At 42.2% G+C, this 11,667-nt stretch overlaps 1 protein-coding gene across 1 annotated transcript in view; it reads right to left on the bottom strand.

Annotated features, from left to right (window-relative positions):
- Positions 1 to 3,728: 3,728 nt before the first annotated feature.
- LOC136877098 (homeobox protein Nkx-3.2) overlaps positions 3,729 to 11,667 on the bottom strand; it is a 73,902-nt gene continuing 65,963 nt past the window's right edge. The window contains exon 3 of the mRNA XM_067150914.2: positions 3,729 to 7,583. Coding sequence (XP_067007015.1) covers positions 7,170 to 7,583 — 414 coding nt within the window. The 3' untranslated portion in view covers positions 3,729 to 7,169. The remainder of the gene's footprint in view (positions 7,584 to 11,667) is intronic.

Below are 11,667 nucleotides of genomic sequence, written 5' to 3'. Positions count from 1 at the left end.
ACGAGACATGGAGACATTGGAAAGTATCAAATAGACTTCATTATGATTAGGAAGAGATTCAGAAACCAGATGTTGGACTGTAAACCTTTCCCAGGAGCAGACGTGGACTCTGACCACAACCTGTTGGTCAGGAAATGTCATAAGAAGTTGAAGAAATTAGAAAAAGGAATGGAAGGAGGTGGGACCTAAATGAATTGAAAGAGGAAATGTTTCAAAGAACATGTTGCACAAGGACTAAATGAAAAGGCTGAAGGAAACATAATAGAGTAGGAATGGAGAGTAATTCAGTAGGGCTGCAGAAGAAATGTCAGGAAGGAAGGAAAGATCAACTATCAATCGATAACTGAGGAGGTACTAGACCTGACTGATGAAAGACGACAATACAAGAATGTAAAAAATGAAGAGAGCAGAAAAGAGTAAGTCGTGGTGGCGGTGGTGATTATTGTTTTAAGAGGAAGTACAACTAGGCAACCATCCTCTATTAACACTAATCAAAGAGAAAACATGGAAGGGATCCGACACTTCGAAAAATGAATATATTGTGCTCCAGTGTGAATTAATACCCCGTATACAAAGTTTATTGACCCACAATTGAATACCAGCATGCGTCTTATATCTGGCACCATCAGATAAACTCCAGTTCACTAGCTCCCACTGTTGTCTGGAATAATGCCACCTTACTGACGAAGATCCAGTGCTCTTGTTCGAGAGTACAACAAGATCTGCTAGAATCCTCTGCTACCTGTTCCAAATGACATCCCAGCTCTTAGTCTCCAAAGACTGAAATCACGACATCCGCCCCTTTGTGATGTTGCTCAATGCTTTGGAGGAGTGGAAAGGCCGCTGGAATAACTCTTCTGACTTGCCCCTGCATAACATCTTCAGAGGGGAAAACGTTGCAAATGGATTCCAACTGCCACGTGCAACTTACAATTAGTCCAGACTGAACAGGATCAGGACAGGTCATGGAAGGTGCAGGGATTCTCTCTACAAGTGGAACTTTGTGCCATCTCCAGAATGTGATTGTGGAGCCTCTCACTAGACTATTTCCCACATTGTAAATGAGTGTCAACTACGGGCTTATCCAGGTAGATTGGAAGACTTCCTTATCTCCAACAGCGGAAGCACTACAGTGGATTGAAAAGTTGGACATTCAGATATAACAGATAACACTAATGCCTGAAGTGAATCAATGTTTTTGTTATTGTGTATATAGTGTATATTATGTATATAATTTCCTTGCTATACGCTAATAATAATAATAATAATAATAATAATAATCGGCCAAAGAAAGACAAGGGCCACGAAGGGCGTGAAAATGAAAGACTCCTTAGGCCTCGAGTGCTCTAATACCGTCGGGGTCGGAAAATAACAAGAGTTGACCAAGGGAGGTCGGATAGGATAGATGAAAGTAAGGAGCCCGGCACAAGTAAGTGGAAGCAATGCCAGGACTCAGCTAAAGGCCCGGTGGTCGCCAACCCATGGTCCAAAGTTCAGAGCGCCTGAGACTAAAAAGGAATAAAGGCGATTAAAAAACGAATTGGATAGAAAGTGCAGGACAACTAAGGAAGAACAGCTGAAGGAGAAGTTTAAGGATGTTGAAGGTAGTATGGTCGTAGGAAAGGTAGATGCATCAGACAGGAAAATCAAGGAAACCTTTGGAGAAAGGATATCTGGGTGTATGAATATTAAGATCTCAGAAGGAAAAGATTTCTAGGGAAAGAAATCAAAGCAGAAAGATGGCAGGAACATATCCAACGGTTGCATAAATTACATGGTTCTGGAAGAAGAAGAGGTTGTTGATGTTGATGAAATGGGAGACCCAATTTTGAGGTCAGAATTCGACAGACCTGTGAGAGACCTAAATAGGAACAAGTCACTTGGAATTGATGACATTCCCTCATTACTGACTGCCTTAGGATAAACCAGCATGGCGGGGTTATTCCATTTAGTGTGTAGAGTATGTGAGACAGGAGAAGTGCCATCCAATTTTCGGCAGAATGTTCTTTAACCTATTCTCAAGAAAGCCGGTGCTGACAAGTGTGAAAACTATCGCGCAATTAGTTTAGTAGCTCATGCCTGAAAAATTTCAACACGTATTATTTACAGAAGAATGGAAAGAAAAGTTGAAATTTGGTTTCCGAAGAAATGTAGGAACACGTGAATCAATCCTGACTTTACGTCTGATCATAGAGGATCAAATTAAGAAGGACAAGTCCACGTACATGGCGTTCGTAGATCTAGAAAAGGCAATCGATAATGTTGATTGGACCAAGCTATTTGTGATTCTGAAGGTGATCGGTATCAGATACCGAGAACGAAGAATTATCTACAATCTATATAAAAATCAGTCTGCAGTGCTAAGAATCGAGGGCTTTGAAAAAGAAGCAGCAATCCAGAAAGTAGTGAGGCAAGGCTTCAGTCCCCCCCCCCCCCTCCTTTTCAGTGTTTATATAGAACAGGCAGTAAAGGAAATCGAAGATAAATTTGGAAAGACAATCAAAATCCCAGGAGAGGAAAACAAAACCCTGAGATTTGCTGATGATATTGTTATTTCATCTGATACAGCAGAAGAATTGGAGATATTGCTGAATGGTATGGGTGGAGTATTGGGTAAGGAGTACAAGATGAAAATAAATAAGTCCAAAACAAAAGTAATGGAGTGCAGTCGAATGAAGTCAGGTGATGCCGGTAACATTAGATTAGGAAATTAAACCTTAAAGGAAGTAGATGAATATTGTTACTTGGGTAGTAAAATAACTAATAATGGCATAAATAAGGAGGATATAAAATGCAGATTGGCACAAGCAAGGAAAGTATTTCTTAAGAAAATAGATATTCTCGCTTCGAACATTGATATGGGAATTAGAAAGATGTTTCTGAAGATCTTCGTCTGGAGCGTGGCATTGTACGGAAGTGAAACATGGACGATAATTAGTTCAGAAAGGAGAATAGAAGCTTTTGAAATGTGGTGTTACAGAAAAATGCTGAAAGTGAGATGGATAGATCGATCATGAATGAAGCGATACTGAACCGAACTGGTGAGAGGAGATCGATTTGGCTAAATTCGACGAGAAGAGATAGAATGATAGGACACATCCTGAGACATCCAGGACTTGTTCAGTTAGTTTCTGAGGCATGTGTAGGCGATGAGAACTGTAGGGGTATACCAAGGTGTGAATATGCCAAGCAGATTAGAGAAAATGCAGGATACAGTAGTTAAGGAGAAATGAAAAGCTTAGCTCAGAATAGGGTGGCATCGAGAGCTGCATCGGACCAGTCTGTAGACTAGTGACTCAAACAACACCACCAACACCAGAGCTACAGTATACTCGGTAGCCAATACGGAAATCTCAGTAAGCATACTTTATTCGATTACAACACCAAAAATGATATACCATATATTAGTTTGCGAGGAGTGTGTCCGGCCACTTAAAAGGTCCTACAAGCCCTAACGTTACGCGCCTGGCCTCATCTCGAGAGATCCACTTGTCATTAGTTCCCACACAGTCAAATACACGACTGAAGCCGTGGTTAGTCGATTACTCAATTCTGTGAGAACTCAACTACAAATAAATTATATCTTAATTTTACTATTTTCAGGAATAAGGATAGACATTTGTATGTCTACACCATAGTTCCCTTTCTTGATGGATGGGGTGCGATGAATTTAAATGGCATGGATTTACAGGTTAGACATAATATACACACATACTTCTGGTGGAATATTTATTGCACATATGTAATATAAGGTGATAATATTTAAACATTGTGTCACAAACAAACTTCTGGAAGAAGTTTCATACTAAATTCTAAAATCACTGTAGTTTTTAAACTGCAAATCATCAACAATGTTCGAATGAGTAAAATTACACTTCTTTAAAATACGACTAGATTTAAAATATTTTAACGTTTAGGTAACTATGTTCAGTACACGATTCAGCCATTTCATAAACGTAGGAATGTTCACACCTTGTAACAAGGTAACTGTTCAGCACATCTTCTATAAACTTGGAGGTATCTAGTAGTATGCCTAAGAAGCTTTTCAAGGTTTCTTTATTCTGTCTAAATTTCTCAGTGCATATTCAAAACGCATACTACCAAGTGTCAAAACCACGAATTAATGTGGCGAAAATCCAGAGTGTTATATTCAGGAATAACGTTGAAGCAAAATTAAAGGCAAGAGTATCAGCAACGTTACAGAGTCTTGCATATATTTTAGGAGACAACTTTACCTATAAGATATATTATCAGATAGTTGTTCTCAATAACAGCTGGACTCATCGACAGGGTCGACTCTTCGTTGTACTTCTGTTTCAAGATGGTGAGTTCGAGAACGATTGAGATTTTGAGGGTGGTTAGATGAGATTGTTACTTGTCGTGGCTTTGCGGCAGGTTAACAGTTATATGAAGTACATGGGCCAAAAGTGATGTTATACGTATGAGTTGAGATGTGCGAAACGAATATGTGAAACACTTTCGCACAATATTTTACTTTATACTATATTTAATTTATTTTGTTTTTACTTAAATAGTATTAAGATGAACGCATCTGCTCACTTCAGAGCTCAACATTCAAGCAATTGACACCACCCATGAAATAATCAATATCATTGAAGAATCAGTCCACAGCTCTATTGCCTCACCCACATAACTCAATATTGTATCTGGTATTTAAGTTAGTATTTTGCATGCACTGAATAAGGTTTTTGATGGTGTCCTTTTAAGGTGGCAGAAGTTGAGTGCCATAAGTATATGCAGAGCTGGAAAGTTCCAACCTGTATTTTGAAGATCGTAAACATATTAGATTCGAGTTAATATGAAATAAAGAAACCACGAGAGAACATTTCGACACACTGGGTTTCCTAAAATCTACAGCAATTGAAGGAATTTTATACATGTTTCTTCTTATTCTTCTTATTATTTATTCATCTCGTAAAAGTGAAGTTGCCGCTTATTTCAAGTTTTGTATTAATAGCAGTGTTCTTGATTTTACATCTTACTAACTACTTTTGTGGACTTCAGAGACTTAGATGTGCAGGAATTTTTGTCCCGTGGGAGTTCCCTTTACGGTAAATCTACTCACAGGAGGCTTACATACAGTATGCGATCAACGTTCAGATACAGCGTCACCGGTTTGAGTTGGGATCGAATTCACCAATTTGGACTCGAAAGCGTTCAACCGTCTGAGCACTCAGTCCGTCCTATGCATTATACCGAATGTAACAAAATTTCCGTACAACATTTCAAAAACGATTAATCTAAAGATTAGAAATATGGGGCCCAGGAATGCCCAATTTTTTAGTTACCCAACGTTCAACTTGGTGTATTCAAACATGGTCATTTTCTGGAATTATGATACACTTTTTTGCCATTCTTTAAATTAACCATTGTCAACAAGACATCATACAGGCTACTGGTTGGATTGGCAATTGGCTGGATCTTTTGATCCACCCGAACAGGTCGTTGACCATGTACTGTTACTTGGTACTGCTTGTTGACCACTTGAGGCCCTTAATGGATTTCACGTATCCAAACAACGATGATATATTCCATCGTGTCATCGGGCCCAAGTTGTCCAGAATTGCTTCGTGGAGCGTTCTGGAGAGTTTCAACGACTTCTGTAGCCACCTCCTTCGCCTGATATGAACCCTGTCGTGATTTATTCGACGTAGTGGTGAGGTTCATTCACACCCAAGATCTTGCACCTACAACTAACAGGAAGTTGTGGGTGGTTATCCAAGAGACAAAAGTCAGAATCTCTCCACTAGTGGAATGGATACTACGACATGGTGCTGCACCTGGACAAGCTAGAGAAGGGCGTACAAGATACTAGTGTATATCAAGGTTTCGGATTCAATACCAGCGAGTGAACGTATAGCTAACACTAAGTTCGTATTACTCAGACGGTTAACTCAGAAAAAGCACTTCCGGGACCACACTGACATGAGTTGTATTTCTTTACTACATATGAGGAATATATTAATGAAATTCTCCCCCCCCCCCTGTATTTTCGTTACGCTCTGTATTGGTGTCACTTTTAGAAGCTTCTACATTTTCGTTTCTGATTTTTTCCATCGGCTGTCTTCCCTTCTTGTGGATCATCTATCGTTACCATTGGGCTACAAATCCGTTGGCTTGGTTCCACCTACATATAGGTCTATTTGGCTCGTTTATTCCGTCATTTGTCTGATCTCCCTTGGGTAAGTATTGTTCTCGTCTGACATTGACGATCGTAGGTTACCTTCATAATGGATTTGTATTACTCAACATTTTATTTGCTCACTGTTTCGCACTGCCTTGGACAATAGTTGTATAACACAAGCTTTACAAATCCCTATTCTACTTTCTTCGATTTCCAGATATAAAACATGTGATGCAGGTAAAACAAAATCCTGAAATATATGCAAGGTGTCGTATTTACTGATAATTGCCCTTCACACCTGAATTTGGCGAATAATATGGATGAAAAGTCACAACAAGTGTATTTAAATTACTAAAAGAAGTCAATCTCTTGAACATTTCTTTGTAACTTCCGAAACCCTGAAAGGAATTCCTGAAAGAACCCGATAAGTCGATTGTATGGAGATTAACTGTAATTTCATCGAACACAACACAACTCCTAGTACTGAATTATTATGATCTTTTGACAATTCTGTATCAGTGATACGAGAATACTTGCGAAGAAATAGACCAGGTACAGTTTTTATCTCTTCTCGAATCATATAATTAACGATTCTCATCACAAACTGAGACATCGGAGAGTGATAATCACTATATTCTATTTTTTTAATGTCAATATACAGTAGCTTGAGCCTAAACTGATAATAATAGTCGTGTTGGTCTTCCTTCATCCCGCATACTGCTCTTGAATATTTTGCACATATTCATTTCGAGTTGCGTTTGTAGACTCGTATCACTCTGCTGGATGGTATTGAAGGACTAACTTCTGCTTTCCCCTAACAGTTGGACTCTTCCTTTCCTTTCCAGGAACAACACTGAATATTCTACACTGTAGATAATGAACGATGAATTTAAATTGATATTCAAAACCCCGTTAGATACAGGTTTGTATTATCAGGTGCTTGCCTTGCCTTTTAATGAGGTTAATGTTTAATTAGGTGTAGCTCGGGAGCCTCTATATACTAAATCCCGTAATCGACGTGACGTCATTGCGATGAGCAGGACACATTGCTGCTCTGTTGAGAAGGCGATGCCGCTAGGGTTGTAGGTGGACACAGGAGGGGGTAGTAGTAATACGGAAAGGGTAGTGGTAGCGCTGGGGGATGAGGGTAGGCAGGGCCGCACTTGAGTACCGGCTGGTCGTCACGTACAAGCACCTTCACCGCTACACGTTTCGCAGCCGCCGCCGCTGCTGCCGCTGCGGCAGCCGCTGAACTGCTTCCTCCAGGTGACGTCGCTTGCTCCTGAAGTTGAAGTTGCTTGCGCTTTGTCTTATATCTACGATTCTGGAACCATATCTTCACTTGAGTTTCGGTCAGTTTGAGCGCATGCGCAAGGTCGGCCCGCTCTGGTCCTGAGAGGTACCGTTGTTGATTGAACCGACGTTCAAGTTCATATACCTGAAAATAGAAAGAAAAAACTGATAAAACTTTCAGTGGTAAATCTAAATATTGCGGAGGCCAGGTGGTGTTTATTACTGGTTTAACCCTTTAATAAGGACTGTTGCTCTGAAGCAACATGCAATTTATCGAAATTACTGAATGCTACTTTTCGGCAGTGTTGCTCTCAAGTAACATTCCCTAAGTTTAGTACATAATGGAAATTAATGTTTTTCAACACTTCAGAGCATTCCGAGAGTCCATTTGGAGTAGGAAATGTCCTTTGAAAACGTTTCCTTGAAAATACAGGTGACTGCCAATTAAAGGGTTAAGAGGAAGTACTACTAGGTAACAATCCTCCATTAACACTAATCAGAAGGAAAATAGAAGAGATCACTTCGAAAAATGTAGGTATCGGAAAAAGTAAGGCAAGGGCAACGAAGCTGGTGGCGGTGATTATTATTTTAAGGGGAAGTACAACTAGGCAACCATCCTCTATTAACGCTAATCAAAGGGAAAGAAATGAAAGGGGTGTGACACTTGGAAAAACGAAGATATCGGCCAAAGAAAGACAATAATAATAATAATAATAATGTTATTTGTTTTAAAAGAAAGACAAGGGCATGAGTGTGAAAGACTCACTGGACCTCTAAACCTAATACTGTCGGAGTCGGAAAAGAACAAGAGAGCTCGAATAAGATAGATGAAAGCGAGAAGCTTGGCACAAGTAAGTGGAAGCTATGCCAGGACTCATCTAAGAGCCCCATGGACGCCAACCTACATTCAAAAGTTAAAAGCTCCTGGGGCCCCTTTCAGCCACCTCTTATGACAGGCAGGTAATACCTTGGATGCGATTCTATTGCCCACACTCATAGGGGTATTGTAGAGGCCAGCAGCCCTTTGAAGAGCCTTACCTATAAATGGTGATGGTGACCGTTGTTTCAAGGGACAAAACAACATAATTATCAATATCCGCAAATAAGCATAAAATATATATTCAACTAGCTGTTATATACGCCTTTGACGGGTAATCATTGAGCTTGGGCATGATTTATTATTGCCCTCCCTTGGTGATGGTAATCATTGTTTTAAGAGGAAGTACAACTGGGCAACCATCCTCTATTAACACTAATCAGAGGGAAAAAGTGGAAGGTGTCCGACACTTCGAAAAATGAAGGTATCGGCCAAAGAAAGACGAGGGTCACGGGGGCGTGAAAATGAAATACTACCTATTCCTCGGACCCTAATAGCGTCGGGGTTGGGAAAGGACAAGAGTGGACCAAGTGCGTTCAGGTACAATACATGAAATTGAGGAGCCTGGCACAAGTAAGTGGAAGCAATGCCAGGACTCAGTTAAGGGCCCCGTGGTCGCCAATCCACGCTCCAATGTTCAGAGCCCCTGGGGCCCCTTTAGTCGCCTCTTACGACAGGCAGGGGATACCGTGGGTGTTATTCTACCGCCCCCACTCACAGGGGGAGAAAGACTCGTAAGGCCTCAAGAACCTAATGGCGTCGGGATCGGAAGAGAGAGGGAGTGGACCAAGGGAGGTCATATGGGATAGATCAAAATGAGAAGCCTGCTACAAGTAAGTGGAAGCAGTGCCTGACACAAGTAAATGACTTAGTGAAATCAGTGCCAGATTCAACTAGTTGAACTGTGTTCACCAACCCACGTTCCGAAGTTGTCAGCCGGTGGTCCCCCGTTTAGTCGCCTCTTACGACAAGCTGAGGATACCGCAGATGCTATTCTGCCGCTCTCAACCACAGGCGGACGAGCGGTATATAGAATTAGTGTTTTCTTTCGGTGGCCAGCCCTGTGGTGTAGGGGTAGCGTCCCTGCCTCTTATCCGGAGACCCCGGATTCGATTCTCGACCAGACCAGGGATTTTTACCTGGATCTGAGGGCTTGTTCGAGGTTCAATCAGCCTGCGTGATTACAGCTGAGGAGCTATCTGACAGTGAGATAGTGGCCCCTGTCTAGAGAGCCAAGAGGATTCGTCGTGTGACCACACGTCACTTCGCAATTTGCAGGTCTTTGGGCTATGCAGCGGTCGATTGGTAGGCCAAGGCCCTTCAAGGGCTGTTGTGCGACGGAATTTGGTTGGGTTTGGTTTTCTTTCAGGAACTCGTCCCTCTTCCAAGCCATTCGGGTAGATTAATGTTGTGACACTTGTAGAGATGGACACGGGTAGCCCGTGGGCTAGCCCCTTCGCCTGCCCGCATGCTTGCCTGCCTGCATCTTCAGTCAGTCCCTTGAGTTTGTGTTGTAGTCACATACAAGGTGATTGGCCTACCCATGGAGCCTAAATCGCTTTCAAAATCCCCTGATAAATAAACCAATCCTTATCTGAAGATTTTTTGCTCCGTCATTATCTTAATTGTCATTACGAACACATTTTGCAATCCTAATAATACACTTTTCAATATTTAGTTTTATTGACTGCCGAATATTTTGCTATAAAATGCAAAAGAAAAGTTATCTGCGTATAGGCCATGAAGGCCTTGGGAAGGTTAGAAGGTAAAGGCTTCCACTATCCCTAGCCCTCGGAAACCGAATAGCGCCGGGTTCGGAAAAGAACCAGAGTTGACCAAGGAAAGTCGGATAGGATAAATGAAAGTGAGGAGCCTGGCACAAGTGGAAGCGATGTCAAGACTCTGCTAAGGGTCCCGTGGTTGCCAAACCAAGTTCCCAAGTTAAGAGTCCCTGGGGCCTCTTTTAGTCGCCTCTTACGGCAGGCAGGGGATACCGTGCGTGTTATTCTACCGTCCCCACTCACAGGGGGATCACGAACCGGATAGTGGTGGTGATTATAGTTTTAAAAGTGGTGGCGTTGATTACTTTTTTAAGAGGAAGTACAACCAGGCGACCATCCTCTATATAACTCTAATCATAGGAAACTAAATGAAAGGGATCCGACACTTCGATAATGAAGGTATCGGCCAAAGAAAGACAAGGGCCACGAAGGGCGAGAAAATGAAAAACTCCCTAGGTCTCGAATGCTATAATGGCGTTGGGGTAGGAAAATAACAAGAGTTGACCAAGGAAGGTCGGGTAGGATAGATGAAAGTGAGGATGCTGGAAAGAGTAATGGATGCAATGCCAGGACTCAGCTATGTGCCCCGTGATCACCAATCCATGCTCCCAAGTTCAGAGCCCCGAGGCCGCTTTTAGTTGCCTCCTACGTCAGGCAGCGGATACCGTGGATGTTATTCTACCGCACTCAGCCACATGGGATCACGAACCGGAAAGTGGTGGTGATTATTGTTGTAAGAGGAAGTACAACTAGGCAACCATCCTCTATATAACAGTAATCAGAGGGGAAACATGGAAAGGATCCGACACTTCGAAAAATGAAGGTGTTGGCCAAAGAAAGACAAGGGTCACGAAGGGCATGAAAATGAAGAACTCCCTAGGTCTCGAGTGCTCTAATACCGACGGTGTCGGAAAAGAACAAGAGTTGAGCAAGAGAGGTCGGACAGGATAGATGAAAGTAAGGAGCCTGGCACAAGTAAGTGGAAGGAATGCCAGGACTGAACTACGGGCTCCATGGTCGCCAATGCACGCTCAAAAGTTCTGATCCACTGGGACCTCTTTTACTCGCCTCTTACGACAGGCAATGGATACCGCGGGTATCATCTACCGCCCCCACGTACAGGGGAAAGCCCCTGAATGTTGCCCTTTCTAGTGGCCTCCTGCGTTAGACAGTGGATACCATGAACGTTTTGTATCTACCACCGAAAGGATAGACTGGGGAAAGGGAGGCGGTGGTGGTGATTATTGTTTTAAGAGGAAGTACAACTAGACAACCATCCTCTATATAACACTAATAAGAGCGAACAAATGGAAGGGGTCCGACACTTCGAAAAATGAAGGTATCGGCCAAAGGAAGACCAGGGCCATGAAGGGCATGAAAATGAAAGACTCCCTAGGCCTCCATACGTGATATCGTCGGGGTCTGAAAACAACAAGGGTTTACCAAGGGAGGTCGGATAGAATAGATGAAAGTGAGGAGCCTGGCACAAGTAAGTGGAAGCAATGCCAGGACTCAGCTGAGGGCTCCGTGAACGCCAACCCACGCTCTAAAGTTCAGAGTCCCTGAGGCCA

The sequence above is a fragment of the Anabrus simplex genome, chromosome 7 (assembly GCF_040414725.1).
Source record: "Anabrus simplex isolate iqAnaSimp1 chromosome 7, ASM4041472v1, whole genome shotgun sequence".
Classification (NCBI taxonomy): domain Eukaryota; kingdom Metazoa; phylum Arthropoda; class Insecta; order Orthoptera; family Tettigoniidae; genus Anabrus; species Anabrus simplex.
Note: the sequence above shows the minus strand (reverse complement) of the source record. Positions and strands in the feature narration are given on the sequence as shown.